This window comes from Octopus sinensis, linkage group LG9 (genome assembly GCF_006345805.1).
Source record: "Octopus sinensis linkage group LG9, ASM634580v1, whole genome shotgun sequence".
NCBI lineage: Eukaryota > Metazoa > Mollusca > Cephalopoda > Octopoda > Octopodidae > Octopus > Octopus sinensis.
Genome location: NC_043005.1, coordinates 62,761,966 through 62,780,906, shown reverse-complemented (window position 1 = coordinate 62,780,906; position 18,941 = coordinate 62,761,966). Strand labels below are relative to the sequence as shown.

Sequence of the window (18,941 nt, the reverse complement as noted above, 5' to 3'; positions counted from 1 at the left end):
TACAGACATTGGTAAATAAGTCTGTTATAGAATTAAAAAAACCTGTTTATTAAATTATTCATTTTGAGAATGTTTTTGATGATGTACATAAGAAATAATCCTGAAAGGTAGACTTGAAACAGTTTAGAGTGAGGCTAAGTGTATTATATTATTGAGATTTTTTCTCTTTAAATTTAAAATTAAAATCATACTATGGTTGATTTTTATCCATCTAAAGGTTAATAAAATAATTTATTAGCACAAGCCTATATCAAACATTAACATTTCAAATATTGTTTAGTTCCCATACTAAATAATTTTTTGTGTGCATATCCACACACACATACTGCCACTGTAGCAACAGGTGACTAGTTTTCATGCAATGTGTAACCATGTTTCACTGGGAACTGAAAATTTAGGATAACTTGAACATCTCAGTCTCTCTCCCTCTATATGAAGTATTTATCTTCTCTCTGCCACCACCACCCCTTCTCTCTCTTTCTCTCTCTCTATAAATGAATGTCTGTTGCAATTGGGGAAACTACAGCTCATGGGACAAAAAATTACAAAATATTTGTTTAGTAATGCAGCCTACCTGATGATGAGCCTTATTCCATATAGCCTCCTTCTCAGTAAAGGTTGCTCATGCTTGGTCTAGTGTGTGCCGACTGAGTGGTTGCTCAAACTGCTTGAAATAGAAACTAAATATCACTCAAATAAATTCTACAGCCTATCAAAAACAAGAATACATTGGATAACATTGTCCTGTTATACAAAAAGACAGGATAGTGATGGTTTGAATGCCTTTTTATAATAAGCCTATGTGAGGCCTAATGAGGTGAAATAACAATAGAACATTTCAGGAATTATCTGAGCTGCTAGGTATAGCACCCAAAACTTTCACAAATCATACACCACCCATCTTAAAACTACTACAAGACAGAGCAGCCAAATTTCCCTCAAATTCCACAACTGCTGTCTTGAATGATGAGGAGTACATTGGAGGATGTAGTCCCTAGGATATAAGAACGCATACCACTAATTATAAAGGAAGGATACATTGGGTATATATGAAAAATGTGACAATTAAGGCTGGAATTTTTTTTTTAATCATGCTCTCAGGTTAGGTCTGCATGATCCAATCTAATCTGGGTTTGAATGCTAGAAATACTAGCCAAATAGCCTTCAAATTACACATCAACTAGTCTAAAGAGGAAGGATACACTGGACAATATAGTTCCTGAAAATATACATACATACACACACATACACACACACATTCACATGCACATGTCCAGATAAGATAGGAAGACAGACAAACAGGCAGATAACAAGCAATCAATCATAAGTGTAAAACATCTGAAAATCTAATTTAGAACACTATTACTGATTGCTACAGTCTGAAATAGTATTTTTGATATTCAAGCAATTTGTGAAATAATGTACACTGGTTTGCTATTAAAATTAAGCAGTGGTATTTAACTCTACTGAAATCTAGTTTACTCCAATTCCTCTTTTCAATACTACAACACACATTAATGATTTCATAATTCAACTCATTTGTTAGTTCAAGAAAACATTATGTAAGAAAACGTTATGTTAATCTTCTTTAACATGCAAGTCCAGGTTGGACCAATTTGTATTGCTAATATTCTCCATTTATTTTTGTGCATGTAAACTTTTCAAACAAAATACTTCAATATTATCACAGAATAGAAATGGGGAAACTTTGTTTGACAAGCCATTTTTCTAAAATAATGATCAAGTTTATAATCTAATAGAAAAAATGTAGTGGATTGGTAAAATCATTAGAACACTGAGCAAATTGTTTGTGATTTTTCTAACTCTGTATTTTGAGTTCAGATTCTGCCAAGGTCAACTTTGCTTTTCATCCTTCTGATGAAATACTAGCCAAGTACAAGTATTATCTTTTCTTTAATTAGCTATGCTTCTATGCAATGTGAGTGTCATAGGGGATCACTCACTGTGAATCATTTATCCAAAACAGTCGTTCCCAAAGTGAGTGGTACTGTCCCCCACCCACCACCACTGGGGTTGTGGAAAGATCCAGGGGGTTGTTGAAGAAAGATGGGGTGATAATAGGGTGACCAAAACAGGGTAATAAATGTAAAAAATAACAAGCAAAGTAAAGAGTTAATTAGGTTAAGTTTTATTTGTGAAATATTGTTGTCTTGTATTTGCTGCAGAAAATGGTCTGTGTCTGTGATGGTGCGTGGGAGGGGGGTACTAGGAATGTGACCTTAGAATCAACAGGGTGGCAGCCTGAAAAAGTTTGGGAAATACTGATCAAAAAGATAGAGGAGTGTTGAACAGGGAGGTAATGACCACTTCTCATCTTGCAGACTACAAAACTGTCCACAAAAATCAAAACGCACATCCTTATGGAATGTACTTATACAACATAAAATTTGAAATAATTAAATATATTCAAAGATTGCTAACCAAGCATTTACATTATATAGGTGCAGGCATGGCTGTGTGGTAATAAGCTTGTTTCACTACCACATGGTTCCAGGTTCAGTCCCACTGCGTGGCATCTTGGGTGAATGCCTTCTATTATAGCCTTGGGCAGACCAAAGTTGTGTGTATAGATTTGGTTGGTGGAAACTCAAAGAAGCTCATCATATATATGTATATATATTTGTGTGTGTGTGTGTGTGCATATGTGTATGTATTTTTGTCTCCCCACCATTGCTTGACAACCAATGCTGGCGTGTTTACGTCCCCATAACTTAGCAGTTCAGCAATCTTTTGTTGATAGAATAAGTACCAGGCTTACAATGAACAAGTCCTGGCGTCAATGTGTTCAACTAAAGATAGTACTCCAACATGGTTGCAGTCAAATGACTGAAACAAGTAAAAGAAAAAAAGAATTACATTATAATATTGCATGAGTATTTTATATTTTGTGCAAAGGCATAAATTTATTTAAGGACATGAATTAATATTGCTTACCGACTTATTGTTTCTTATTTAAATTGGAGGGAAGCATTTGGGAGGGGAGCAGGTTAGTCATTTACTTTGAACCCAGTCCTTGACTCAAACTTTATTTTATTAATCCTGAAGGGATGAAAGAATAAGCTGACCTCAACAAGGTTTGAAGCCAGAATATTAAGAACCTGAAGAAATACTGCAAGGCATTTTGTCCAATGCTCTAACAATCCTGCCAATCCAGAAATAATATATAATCAGCAGCTCTATAAGTAGAATTCATTGCAGGAACCATGACAACCAAACTGAGCTCCTACTCCTCAATATTGCCTTAACTGTAACATTAACTTCAAATATTTTGATTCTGAAAGGGCAGCACTGATTTTTGCTGTTTAAAATGCTTTATTCCAATATCTGACCTAATAAAATGAAAAGCTTTCAAGAAGGCTTCCCTCTCTTTTATCTATGCAGAGCAGTTTTGTATCACATGAAGTCATGCACCAAGTTGTCATAGCTAGTAAAACAAAATAGTAACTAAACACTAAATGATAATATTCTGGAATGCAACCTTACTTTCAACATCATCATACATAAATCCACCTACATTTCCCTATGTGCCTAGGCTTTATCAATTCTTATATTTACTTCTCACAATAGCATTCAAATGCTTTCCAGCCATATCCAATTCATCTTTTCAGCAGTCTCTAAAACTACACTATCTCATGTGTCCTGTATTTGAGATAGTAGGGTGTAATTGATAAAAAATTTGGTAGCTATTCCTTGCAGGTTAAAATACTATGTAGAACCAGTGCATGTTGTTTATGGAGGTATTGATATCTGTTGAGGTGGAAATGTCAATGTGTGGAAAGTTAAAGTTGGGTGAGTTTGAGGATGATAATGGTGATGATGACAGTTGCATCAGACGGTTGCTTCTTATTGATTAGTTCCAAAGGTATTCCAACCTTGACCATCTCATCCTTTCATATATCTGGGGTATATTATCCATTGTTCAAAACAGCAGAGTACAATGATGTAAATATGATTTACCTGCTATGTGTAGCAGGTCAACCAATTTTGTAGATTCCCGCAGCACTGTTATAGCAAGAAATAATAAGAAACTATGTCTATAGCTAACACCCATATCTCTGCTGATATTTATCTTGATTCTCTGCACTCATTGATTAAATGGTTAAATGGCACACTGGATTAAACATTACTTGGTATTCCTTTAATGGCAACTTCTCCTGATTGGTCACTATTTTCAATTGAAGAGCATTCACCACCAGTCAGTATTGGGTTGTAGCATCAGGGTAATGTTCCAAACAAATTGAATGCAAGTTAGTGGGTGGTATGAGAGCATATGCATTTGAGATTCTTGGACACTTTTCCACAAGTTGAAAAGAAGAAGGAGCTTAAATTAATTTCATTTAGAAATTACTTACATGCTGTCTAAAGCCCACTGCAATTTACAAACTTTTTGTAACCCTAGACTCTGTTCAAACATTATCCTAGTTGACTGTATTAAACGAAATAAAATTGCTTTTATTGATAAAAATATTTCACTTTTCCCTCATCTTCTTCACTTTCTCATTGCTGTTGCTTTGAAATGCTCTAGAATTTATCTTGCTCACCATTCTACACAAATACTTAATGTCTATGTACATTAGCTTTCTGAATAATATATATACATGTAAACATACATACAAACATATATATATATATATATATATATATATATTATATATATATATATATATATACACACACACACTACTTCCTCTGTCTTCTTTGTCAATTTATACTTCAGACAGATACTTACACATCAATTACTATTCTGAGTACCTCAGTATTTATTGTTATCTCTCTCTCTCATCTATCAGTTTTCTACTCAACAAAGCTGCATTCTTAGTGAATTATAAATTGATAAACTCTTTTATAGTACTGTAATTTTAAAATGACTTTCAAGACCTGGCCATTTTCAAATGGAGATGATACATGACTGATCTATGATCTACATCATAAATTGTTCTCTTTGAATATGATCTTAAGAAAATGAATTTATATCAGTTAAAAAGCGATCAGCAATCGATTTCATAACTTCTTTATTTCTAACAAAGTCCCAACAGCTTGTCCCATGTAATTCTGACATTAACACATTAAATTACATTTACTTGCAGTTCCTTTCCGTGTGAAAGTTATCAAATATTTGACTTTGATAGGTTTAATCTGCATTATTTACTATCTACTGTAACATTCTTTTATCTTTTACTTATTTCAGTCACTGGAATATGACCTTACTGAGGCACCGCCTTGTAGGGTTTTAGTCAAATGAATTGCCCCAATGCTAATTTTTCCTTAAAGCTTTATACTTATTCTATTGGTTTTTTTTTGCCAAACCACAGTTATAGAGATGTAAACAAACTCAAAGACAAACACAAAGATATAAATGTGAACATATATATACACACATGTGCACACACATGCACTCACATACACTTGATAGACTTCTTTCAATTTTTTCTACCAAATCCACCACAATAGTAAATACATACCCACGGTATCACACAGTGGGACTAAACCCAAAACCACATAGCTTGGAAGCACAACTTACCAAACAGCTACACCTGCATCTATAAGCTTTCACAGCATAATGGACTATGAATCTTAAATTTATTTCATTTAAGGTTTATTTAGAAAAGTGTGTTATCATTTTGAGATAGAATAAGAAATTTGAGTCACAGAAAACTATGAAACAAACTATGTATTTTAAAATTAAAACCACAAATTCATTAAAAAATTTTAAACACTTTTTCTATTATAACTTCTTTTTTTTTTTTCAGATGAAAAGAAAGACCACCAGGAAAGAATTGGTAATGGGAAATTATTCTCTCATTTTATTTCTTACTTGAATTTTAAGATATTGTTTTGCATGAGAAAAAAAGAACACTTCTGATTTTTTTTTTATATTTACACAAAATATGACTTGGAAAAAAAAATCTTCTGTGACATTGTTGTAAAATTTTTACTTTTTGCATGTGAATTTTCAGTCAAGGTGAATATGAAATAAATTAATTGCTTAATAAATCATGGTGGCAATATTCAGTTAATAAACTAGAAAATACGTAGTAGGTTATTTACACTGTAGCAGCTATGTATGTATGTATATATATATATATATATATATATATATATATATGTATGTATGTATGTATGTATGTATGTATGTGTGTGTGTGGATGGATGGCTAGATGGAAGGATGGATGTCAGTTAGAAACTCAAAAGTTGACATTCCATCATTATGCTTGACAAGAATGCTGTCAACCATAAGGAGGGCTTCATGCTGGCAGGTTAATCAGCAACTATCTTATTGATAATTTCTGATTTACTTGTTAGCATGAAATCAATTGGTACTAGATTATATATAAAATAAATATATATATAGATTGAGGTCATTTGTATGAATTTAGAAAAAGATGCATAGCTCATCAAAGAGAAACTGTATTTAAAATCAAATTGGTACAAATAATCTTGAGAATCTTTTTATCACACCTATTCCATGAAGCCACTGTTAGCATCAATGGCTACTTTATTACAAGGTTGGAAGCATTGACATACCGGAATCAGATAATCTTTTTTAATTTTGGACATATTGCTGGTTATGGCAGATTGTAGGATTGTATGGGGTTATGGGGTTGTTGATTGACCTCTCTCTTGACTATGCTCCATATGTGCATTGAGGCCTGATGAGCTAGGAAACCATGTGTCTGGAAGAACATGATCATGGTGATTGGTACACATCTATGCTTGGATTGTCCTAGCCTTAGAGTCTTCATTTCATACTCTGTCTACCTAGGGCCTCACAATTATCTCCACCACCTCTGTGTAGAATGAGTCATTGAGTCTTAAACCTTGTGAAAGAAAGTGAGAGAGTATGACATCTCACTCATTGTCAATGATTCCCAAATCCATCACGATTATTGGGAACTTAGTATGTGTGACCATTGGAACATCATTCAGGTTTGCATATCTGTCTTTTATTTGGCTTACATTTTGGTCCTAGTCTAAGTTTTTGTTATTGGAGAAAAATCAAAGCATTCTAGCTTTTTAATGTTTAGCTGTTTAACTAGCACTTTGCACTATTTGAATGCTTCTCTCTTGTCACATCTGACATAAATGTATACCTCTGCATCACATACAACTTGTACCAGGTGTCCTCATACACAACTCTTCTGATGCTGTCACTCTGAAAACTCAAGGTCCTCTGTTATGGTTTTGATTGACTTACCAGCATTTTTATCGATTATTTCTAGGACTTTTTGTGCACATTTATGTGTTCTGATGGCATTAGGATTTTGTGTATGTGATTTGCATTAAGCTGCTGGTGCTGATCCCTATCAGCAGCTTCCAGTTCCTTTCAGATTTTGACAATGAAGGATCAGACAACTTTCGGGAAGTGAGCCATTTCTGTATCACTATACATATAAACTTTATTTGCATCTTTTACTTGTTTCAGTCATTAGACTGTGGCCATGCTGGGACACCACCTTGAAGAATTTTTAATTGAAAGAATTGACCCCAATACTTGCCTTCCTTTTAAGCTTTGTACTTACTTTATTGTTGTCTTTTACTGAATCACTAAATTATGGTGATGGAAACACGCAAACACTAGTTGTCAAGCAGTGGTGGGGGATAAACACAGACACAATCATACACAAAATCATACATATATAAACACACATAAACGATGGGCTTCTTTCCAAGTCGATAGCTTCCATTACCTAGGGGACCAAGTCAGTAGCGGAGGTGGGTGCGCTGAAAGTGTAGCTGCTAGAATGAGAATAGCTTGGGCAAAGTTCAGAGAGCTCTTACCTCTGCTGGCGACAAAGGGCCTCTCGCTCAGAGTAAAAGGTAGACTGTATGATGCTTGTGTACGAACAGCCATGCTACACGGCAGTGAAACATGGGCTCTGACTGCTAAGGACATCCATAAGCTCGCAAGGAATGAAGCCAGTATCGAGCGTGATCGTTACCAACGTTGCCTTACTGGCACCTGTGCTGGTGGCATGTGTAAAAGGATTCAAACGAGGTCGTTGCCAGTACTGCCTGACTGGCCCCCATGCTGGTGGCACGTAAAAAGCACCCACTACACTCTCGGAGTGATTGGCGTTAGGAAGGGCATCCAGCTGTAGAAACTCTGCCAAATCAAGATTGGAGACTGGTGCAACCATCTGGTTTGCCAGCCCTCAGTCAAAATCGTCCAACCCATGCTAGCATGGAAAGTAGACGTTAAACGATGATGATGATGATGATGATGATGAAATCCACTCACAAAGCTTTGGTTGGTTTGAGGCTATAGTAGAAGGTACTTGCCGATGGTGCTACACAGCGGGACTGCACCCAAAAACCATATGGTTGGAAAGCAAGCTTCTTACTAGACAGCCCCCACTCCACACGCACATACATACATACATACATACATACATACATACATAAATGTAAGTGTGTGTGTATTCACTTTTTGGGGGAATTTATGTTAAAAATCTAGTACCATCGGTTTCATGCCAACAAATTTAAACCAAATTTATCAACAAGATAATTACTGATTGACTTCCATCATAAAACTGTCATAATGGTTGACAATATTCTTGTCAAGCATAATAGTGGAGTGTGAAATTTTGCATTTCTAATTGAGAATTGCTGGCTATCCCATCAGCATCAAAATAAATACTACTATAATTGTGTGTGTGTGTGTGTGTGATTATTCTATTGGTTTTGACTATGCAGATTCAGTTGTTTGATCAATTGAGTTACCTGATCGTTGAATTAGCATGTAAATGGTTGATGTCAAAGTATTCCACGGTGCACTTATTGAAATATACTTAGCCTTACTTTAAATATTCCTTACTAAACCTTGAAACTAGCACTTTCGTATCACCATGAAGGTTTTTAGCCAAAGATGTGTCAATCCAAAAGGCTGCTTATTTTGTCCCTGGATTCTCTAGGTTTGAATGGAAAATATGGAAATATGAACTTTATTTTCTTAGCTACAAGTTCTTATTACATTTGGTTCATTATAGGCCTTCTTAATCAATATTGCTAAAATCAATTTGGCTTTTGTTGTCTTGTTGTTCAGCTTCACATTCACTTTATTTCTTTTATGTCTCTTCTACTGGAAAACTCTCTTGTATGAAGATATATATATATATACACACACATACACACACATACATGTGTATGTTTGTGTATACTTATCATTCTTACACAAACACATTTTTAATACATTTTCATTGTAATTTACCAGCACACATATTTTAATTCAATATTTTTAATTCAATAATTTTAATAAATACGTTTTCCCACTCCTCTTCCCTCACTCCCCATTATGACACAATTTTCTACATACACATTTTCACAGAAAAATTCCTTAGTATGAATTTATATGTATTTTTTTAATTATTGATCTTATAGGAATATATATTTTTAATATATTTTCTTTACAGTTTAATTGCATGCATACTTAATCTGATAATTTTAATAACAAATGGCTTTTCCTCCCATGCAAGTGCAATATTTCAATATAATATTTTTTCCTCTATTTACTGCCGTCACGCCTTATCATCCCTACCCTGTATCACTCTTACCTTTTAAGGATGCATTTCTTTTTTTTCCATTTTGCTATATTTCGGATTTGAGGAATGAGGTCTAATGGGCATTTTCCAACACCACATAAATTTTGTATATTTCTGCAAATATTTGTTTCTTTTTTTTTTTTCTTGTTCTGTTTATCAATATTATCAGAGAATCAGAAATAAGAAATTATTCAGAGTAATGTTTTATTAAGTTTTCTGCTTCTACTAACTATCATACGTTTATATATATATATATATATATATATATATATATGTTTGTACCCAGCATATGTTTGTACCCAGCATATGTTTGTACCCAGCATATGTCATATGTTTGTACTCAGCATCACTTTGATGGTGTGAACTGCTCTCTCACTCAATAATTATATATATATATATATATATATATATATATATATATAATTATTGAGTGAGAGAGCAGTCCACACCATCAAAGTGATGCTGGGTACAAACATATGACACCCAATATACCCAACGAGACTAGCCAGCTGATAAGGGGACACCAGGAACATACATTACAGCCATATGGGCACAATATAGGGATCTCATATCAAGATAAACAGCACATGACCTTGCAGGTGGGGCTCAGTTAGACTTTTCTTCAGATTGAGCAGCCCATCCTGAATAAGGTACCTGAATAAGAGTTGTCTAAGGATGATGAACGAAACACTCATGTTTCCAGAGGTGAATTATGCAAACACCAGAGAATTCCTCACAATACATGGTTATATTGCCCCCCCCCTACTTCTGCTCGTGATCAGAGATGCACATATTGTCAGCCACTAAAAGACATGCTCAACTGGTTATGGCCAAGCAACTGATAAGCAGATCTGTGGTTTTGAGCAGAATATTTACTGTAGCCCATTTTTACTCCAAGTCAAAAACATTTACATGTTAACACTTCCACTCAGTTAAGTTTAGAAACAATGAGAACCACTGCCTAGTACTGAACCATCATCATCAGTAGCAGCATCATCATCATTGCCATCATCATCAGTATCATTATTGTTAATATTCGAGCGTGATCATTGCCAGTGCCACTGGACTGGCTCCTGTGCAGGTTGCATGTAAAAAGCACTATTTGAGCATGGCTGATGCCAGTACCACCTGACTGGCCTTCGTGCTGGTGGCACATAAAAACACCCACTACACTTTTGAAGTGGTTGGTGTTAGGAAGGGCATCCAGCTCTAGAAGCTTTGTCAGATCAGATTGGAGACTGGTGCAACCTTCTGGCTCCCCAGCTCTCAGTCAAACCATCCAACCAGTGCCTGCATGGAAAGCGGATGTTAAACGATGATGATGATGATTCCTTTTAATGCAGGTTTTGTTGGAACTCCTAGAAGTCTGGCAAGTGTAACAGGCTTGCTACCTGCAGTGTACAGTACCATGTAATTTGTTCTCAGTTATCTAATACTTTCCTAATTATTCTTGCTGTGCTAAAGAGGCAAACCTTTTGTAACAGCTCTACTGGGCACTCTATTCTGATTTCCTTTATATTCCTCTTGATGCATTCTGCTACTATCCCCAAGCATCTAACTGACACTATCTTCACCATCTTCATTTTCCATAACCAGGCTGTTTCGTACTTAAGAGGATTGTATATATCTACTTTTGTGCCTTCCTTCTTGACTATTTGTGGGTCAAAGGAGCACACCTCATCAATTGTATAGCACATGTTAACATTGTCCACCACTACTAGGTTTGTCTCATTGCGTTCTAGCACTTGATCTGTTTGGATTAGGAAATCCCACAGGATAATGCAGATCTTCAACACCACTACTCTCTTCAGTTCGTGTTCATACCATGTCTTGCCTCTCTCTAAACCCCACTTTTATATAGTTTCCAATGTAGCACTTTCACTACCTCATCATATTATCACAGCTTATAGTTGTTTTTGAGTGACTCTAGGGCATTTGTTCGTGATATGGGCAATATATAACCAAACAAGTGACAATCAGTCTGGTCCACTCTATCACAGATGTATCATGGTGGAGACACTTGCTCATTCCCAAGGTTGACCCTCCAATCTGTGGCCAAAATTGTCAGTATTGTGCTCTTATCTCTCTTTTCAGTGCTCTTTTCTTCATCCAATCCCACCTATGTTTCCCAGCAACTTCAGTTGTTACTACATGAATCTGACTGTGAAGTCTTTTATCATGTAGTGCTTCTTCATATCGTTTTTGTACTTCTTGTTACATTTTCCCCCCTTTTTCTCCACTTTCCATATGCCCTCATCCCTAACTAACACTAGCAAGGTTCCTTAGTTTGGGCTAAGTATCTCTGCAAGCTCCTGAGTTTGATATGCACACAGTCTTCCACACTTATCAGTCCCTTTCCTACATTAGCTATTTTCATGTATAGGCAATCTGTGTCTGCACATGGATGATGGGCTCTTTGCATTGTTACGAGCTTTCTTGTGTTCCTGTCCAATTCCTTTAGCTCATCCTCTGTCTACTTCAAAATTCCATCTCCATGCCAGACTGCTGCAAATGCAGTCAGGTTTATTGCTAAAATTATATTTCTATAGTTTACTTTTAATCTGCATGTTTGTTACAATCACTTGCCAAGCATCCTAGGGCTAGTGAAGGATAAGAGACTGAAAGCTTAGGCACTTCCTCTCCCTAAGCTTATTATTAGTATTGTTGTTGTTGTTGTTGTTAGATAATATACACAGGATTTAAGAGTAAGCTACTATATCAGTGATCTCTTGATATGTTTGAAGGAAAAAAATCTCTCTTGATTTTTTATGCTTTTTCCAAAGCAAAATATCTTATATTATTTACTTTTAAATTTCTCGAAGGCATAGATTAAAATATAATAATTTGGAATAAATTAACAGCAAAAACTTTGTGTATATAACACTGTTTTTGTTTTAATGTAAATGTTTTAGTTTTACATTCATGATCTGAATATTTCTGCAAAGAATGACAAATGGATAGATATGGTATGGATAAGTATGGTACAGTTCAGAACTAAGTCCTTCTTAATATTTAATTTTGTCGTTTGCATTCTGAGGTAAAAATCCTGTTAAAGTTAATGCTAACTTTTATCTTACTGGAGCTATTAGTTTTAAACTGTAGCTCATTCAGGTGATTGTACATGTCCCCTACAAACTTGTGACCTTATGTTAATAGTCATTTGTTTAACATCTAGTTTTTCATGCTAGAATGGCTTAAATGGAAGAATTCCTTAAAACTGGATTTTATGGTTGGATGCTCTTTCTGTTGTCAACACTCATCTGTTTTTCAATAAAGTCAAAGGATCTTTTTTGTACCAAAGGACATTGTTTCAACTCAAGTGGGGACAATGTAGAATATCATTAATCATGCAAATTTCTACACACATACAGAGGCACTCAAATCCATATTTATATATACACAACAAGCTAAAGTAACCAGTTCTGAAATCTCTAAAAGAGATACCAGTAGTAACGATACTAAACAGTAATGTTTGTAGCCACTTTGACGTGGTTGTTCCATTCAGAATTATATTACTATGTTTTAACCTCAGGAAAACATCTTTTCCTGCTAGTTAATGACATGCAACCTGTGTCTGATATATTGCCAGTAAAGGAGTGAACCAATCCCCTCCAACATGAGAAGACCAGTAGACCAATCTGGTTTCTGGGTTCCTTCCTGTCCACAGTACTGGATGCTTGCCTGCTAGAGATGGCAGTCATTCATCCTAACTTAAAATATATAACCAAACAAGTGACAATCAGTTGCTGATCTTGCAACAAGCTAAAATAGCAAGTTCTAAAATCTCTAAAAGGGATACCAGTAGTAGCAATACTAAACAGTAATGATTAGTATCATTACTTACTGGTACTATATACACACACATTTTTACATATATACTCACACATGCATGCATGCACATGCACACACACATATGTTCATTCAATGCACATCCTATGGTTTCCATCTGACAAATTTATTGCAAGGCATTGGTCTGCCTGGAGTTGTAGTAGAAGACACTTAGCCAAGATTCCCTGCAATTGCATTGAAACTGCTACTGCATGGATGCAATGCAAACTTCTCAACGATACAGCTATACCTTCATGAGTCCATAGCTGCACCTATCCATATCTGTAACTAGCCATGTTTAAGGTGGAAATCAGTATCATTTTCTTTCAATGCTTGTCTAAGTGTTGTAAAAATACATTTTTCTATACCACATGATTTTGAAGCTTAACAAATTTAAAGCCATTTAGAATTTATCTTATGATACAGTTTAGAAGAATGATAAGATTTATTCCTTCTCTTTAGGAATAGAAGCCATTTTTATATATTTTACTATATTTTGCTCTCTATATTTCTTAAGAAACTTGTATTATGATTTTTTAATGTTTTGGTTTTAGATATATCCAAAATCTGTTTGGTGTAAACCAAATTTCAAGCTGACACTTTGAAAAACAATGGAATATATAGACATAGTATATATATATATATGAAAGAGAATAAATGATCTCAATATACTGATCTCTATAAATTATATGTAAACAGACACATGTAAAAGAATCTGAAGAAATCAGAACAGGCTTCACTACTTCTCTATGTTAAATATTTTAGAAGAGATTTTACAGTCAAATCAAAGTTCACCCAAAATGCAAAGGTAGGATACAAAGTAGACATATACTTAAATTTTAAAAACTCTCAAAAGTAAATATTAACTTATGTAAAGATTCTAATGGGAAAAGTGAATTTTGTTATGGACACTTAGCACAGTGGTCATTGAACCAAAATATCAATATAAATGTAGCTCAAATTTCTTTCTTGTTCATGTGTCACTTTGTTTAAAATGTAAACATACACTTGGTGTCCAATTGTGTATTACCCGTCAATAAATATAATTACATTTGAAGTGTTTTCATTTTCAAAGCTCTTCAAATTTGTAAGTTCATTAGCAATTTTCATTATAATTATTGATTCATTATTTTCTTTGTTCATGGAAACAAGATTAAGCATATGATGCACATGAAAACAAATAATTAACTTCAAATACCAATACTCTCTATTACCTTATATAACTGTCCTAATGCTTTTAGAAACATGATGTTCTGTTTAAAATTTTCACTCAAAGAATATTTTCTTCAAATCTTTGAAAAATTGTAATGATAGAAATAAATAAACTAATAGAACAAGAACTAAATGCCTTACTATATTTAAATTTTTGCCCTTGCTACATGGTTTAAGTATTGCTTGAAGCAATTTTACTTTTCTTTTTTGCTGAGTTGATAGACTAATTATCTATAATATTGTCAACACAGTGTAATATTTATTGTCATTCCATTGAGAAGATGTTGAGAAATATAGAATTATGTTATCAACCAAGTAGTCAATAGGATTAATGGCAATTTACTGAAAATAATTGATGAGGAAGAGAAAATAAACCTGAGAAAGTGTAGATAACATCAGAATTCATGGCAGATTGAGATAATGACACTGATAGGAGATTATATGGTCCTGCAAGTGAGAAATACTCAGACTTAAGTTACTAGTATCTAATGTAGTTTAATTGAAGTTTATCCAGGATGTTTGTCGCTGATACTTTGCTAAAGACTACCAATATCAAGTCTTGATTTCACCATAGTTTTATCAGCTTCATATTACAAAATGAGATTGCAAGTAAATCTTGCTTTTAATGAGTTACATTGAAGTTTACAAAGAAGAAAGGGGGATAGGAAGAAAGAGAAATTGACTAAATTTAAGAGATCATTTGAGAAGTTTAGGGTGTTGTGAGAGATAATTATCACTGATTGTCTCATTACAAATGTTTTGAAGTGAGAGATATAAGGTGCGTCTGAATGTCTCTGTCATAGGATATGTAGCATGCAGTTAATTCCATTTATCCAGATACTAAAAGATAAATTCAGTCCTAATTTTGTTACAACTGAAGTTAATTCTGGGGCATGTTTGAAGATTTGTTGGTTTGTCAGTAATCAAGAAAAACAAAAATGCTCTACTAACTTGATAGATGAGAAAATTATATGAACTCAGATTTTGAAAATATGGAACAGATGTGATCAGATGTGGATCAGAATCAAAAACAGTGAGGCAGCAATATGGTATTGGTGATGTAGTTTATAATAACAAAAAGAATACATGCGAAAAAATACATATTGTACTCGTTACCTGAAATAAGTGGTTTTTAAAGTTTTTCAATAATATTGTTGCATTTACTATGATCTAGAAAGGCTATTGAAAATCAAAAGTATTGGAGGCTCTTTTGATACAGGAGCAATTATCTATTAGGTGATACTGATTGTAAAATTTTATTTTCATTGATGGGGCAGAAATTCTGAAAACCTTTCAAAATATATCAAAATTCAGGTATAGTATTTGATGTCCTTGAATAATTTACTCATTGCCTTAAACTTCTTGGTATAATTTTTGCCTAATATACTCTTGTTGTTTGGAATAACAGAGGTTAACTTTTGAAATTTTTCACATGATATATTTTCAAATCATCCAGAAGTACACTTTTTGAAGTTGCAACTGTAGCTTTATTTTATTTACTTTTTTTTGTATGTGTGTGTGTGTGTGTTTTAATGTTATTAAAGTGGGAAATGCACAACATAACACAAACAAAGAGCATTTTGGGAAAAACAAATTTTGTTATTGTAATCTAGAGGAAAATTTTACATTTAAACTAAGGAAAGATATCAGCAAAATTGGTTATAACCTTAAACAAGATATGTTTTAAGATGAAAACTTAAAATGTATAAATGTGTAAATTCTCAGATTAAAGATTTTTTAATGTATTGAAACCTCAAAGTAACATGTGGAGATTTTTGGAAGCAGTTATTACTGATTATCCTCAGCATGAGATACTTTGTATTTTTTACGCAGACAAACTGACCTTTTATTCTTAAATGTTAAAATACTGTTGATACGAGATTCAAATACACAATTATTTCTCATTCAATTGGAAATTCTTAGTTAAATTATCTCCTTTACTTTTATCTTTTACTTGTTTCAGTCATTTGACTGTGGTTATGCTGGGGTTTTAGTCAAACAAATTGACCTTGGCCTTCTTTTTTTTTTAGGTCTAGTAATTATTCTATCAGTCTCTTTTGCCAAGCCACTAAGTTACAGGGACATAAATGCACCAACACCAGTTGACAAGCAGTAGTGGGGATCAAACACAGACAAAAAGATACACACAAACACACACACACATATGTGTGTGTGTAGACCCAGGAAGACATGGGACGAGGTGGTGAAGCATGATCTCCAAACTTTGGGCCTCACAGAGGCTATGACTGGTGAGGAGACCTTTGGCAATGGACATTAAATGATGATGATGATGATGATATAAATACAATGGGCTTCTTTCAGTTTCCATCTACCAAATCCACTCACAGTGCTTCAGTTGGCCTGAGGCTAAAGTAGAAGACACTTGCCCTACATGCCATGCAGTAGGACTGAACCCAGAACCATGTCATTGGGAAGCAAGTTTCTTACCACACAGTCATGCCTGCATCTATTAATTAAACCTAATATTTTATCACTGACTCCCTATGTAACATAACACTTTGTTTCAAACTGTGCCAAGTAGAAACATTGAGGTGGATTTCTTTATATAAAAAAAAAATCTAATCAGTATTAGATTTAAAAACTCAAAGCTCTCAAAGAGACACAGAATAGAAGAGAATATCTGTTTTATAAATATTTTCAATACTGAAATAAGTATGCCAAATCTATCATCATCTATCAATTAACATAAATCTTTATGCATTTTTGAGTTAGATCAATTAAACATTGGAACAAACTAATGAAGGTGCAGTCTCTGGCACACTACAATATTCTTAGTGATTAGTGAAAGCTCTTTCATTGTTAAACAATTGGGGATTGATTCCAGTTATTAATAAACATTTTACAGGCAAAAATGATGTTACAGATATGAATATTTTATATTTAAACAATATGTATGCAAAAGTATCAATTATATTTATTATATTTGTGTTTAAATAAGTTAATAGTAGATTGCATTGATGACTGTTATATAATTCATCAATTAGAATATTTTATTTCTTTCAATCATTCATGAATATTTCATTCTATTTGACATGCTTAACTAGTCAGCATTGTTTACTGAAAGGCATATGCATATATGTGTTATCTGGTTTTTGAATCAAAGGGTTTAGTGACACTTATGATGACCAAGCATTTTTTTTTTTGCATTGAAATGCTTATTTTCATAATGAGTTAATCAGATAAAGAAAGACTGCATTCATGACCCATTTTTTAAAGGGCATCAGAAACTGATGGGGAGAAGAGAGAAAATTACACACAGATCAGAGTTTTGGTCCAAATGTTTGCAAGAAAATGAACTCTGCTAAGTACTCCCAAGGGTCAGGTGGGTGTTAAATTAGTCGATGCATCAGGTCTGCAACTGAAGAACAAGAATAGCCCTTTCACAGGCTTCTGCACAATTTCAATTTACCAAATTTCACTAACAAGGCTTTGATCAACCTGATGCTATGATAGAAACACATTCTCTAGGTGCTATACTATGATCAAACCTCAGACCATTTAGTTGTAAAACAAACTTCTAAGCCACATAGCTATGTTTGTACCCAAAGGATTATGTGTTGTTAAAAGCCATGGATTGTTTAACACTACTGATCATAAGATGGAAGCATCTAACAAATATCATAAACAAAATATTCTAGAAATTTAATCTGTCTTTAACATAATAAAATGCCATAACATTTTAATCGATATCCTAAATTTCTTTAATAATGCATGTATATATAGATAAGTAGTTGATTTCATGTCATACATATTTGATTGAACAGATAAATCTAAAAAAATATCAGATATACCCTAAATTTGAGTCATTCTCCTATATGAAACTCTTTTACTTATCTTTAAAATAGTATCTAAAGATCTTAAATATTTCCCCACAATATTGTTAGTGAGTCTTACAAAACTATGATTATATTTTTACTGACTAGTATTCTTTTAAACATTAAGCATTAAAACCCATCAATTATTTCTAATGAATATCAACCGATTCTAATTTTCTATAACAACCAGTATAAAAGCCAGTGACTAATATTGTTTTTCCTTACAACATAATAAATTCTTGTTAGATTTTAATATTCCCCGTATTAAATATGCTAACACTAACTTGTTGTTTTTGATGCAGATGGCTTATCTGACATGTTCACATAAAATACTTTATTTTAAGTTCTTTCTATATTTTCAGTATATCAGAAACTTTCAATATTTGTCTTCTTTAAGCAAGTTATAATATAAATTTTAACAGAAACAAAGACTGATGTACATTTTCAGATAGGTAAAGCAGATTAATTTATCTGGCACAAAGATATAATTATATGCCAAATTTGA

General features: G+C 33.6%; 1 protein-coding gene across 11 annotated transcripts in view; it reads left to right on the top strand.

Annotated features, from left to right (window-relative positions):
• LOC115215814 (MAGUK p55 subfamily member 7) overlaps positions 1 to 18,941 on the top strand; it is a 930,620-nt gene that overhangs the window by 263,775 nt on the left and 647,904 nt on the right. For all 11 annotated transcript variants that reach the window (XM_036506006.1, XM_036506002.1, XM_036505998.1 and 8 more), the window contains one exon: positions 5,772 to 5,801. In XM_036506006.1, coding sequence (XP_036361899.1) covers positions 5,772 to 5,801 — 30 coding nt within the window. The remainder of the gene's footprint in view (positions 1 to 5,771; positions 5,802 to 18,941) is intronic.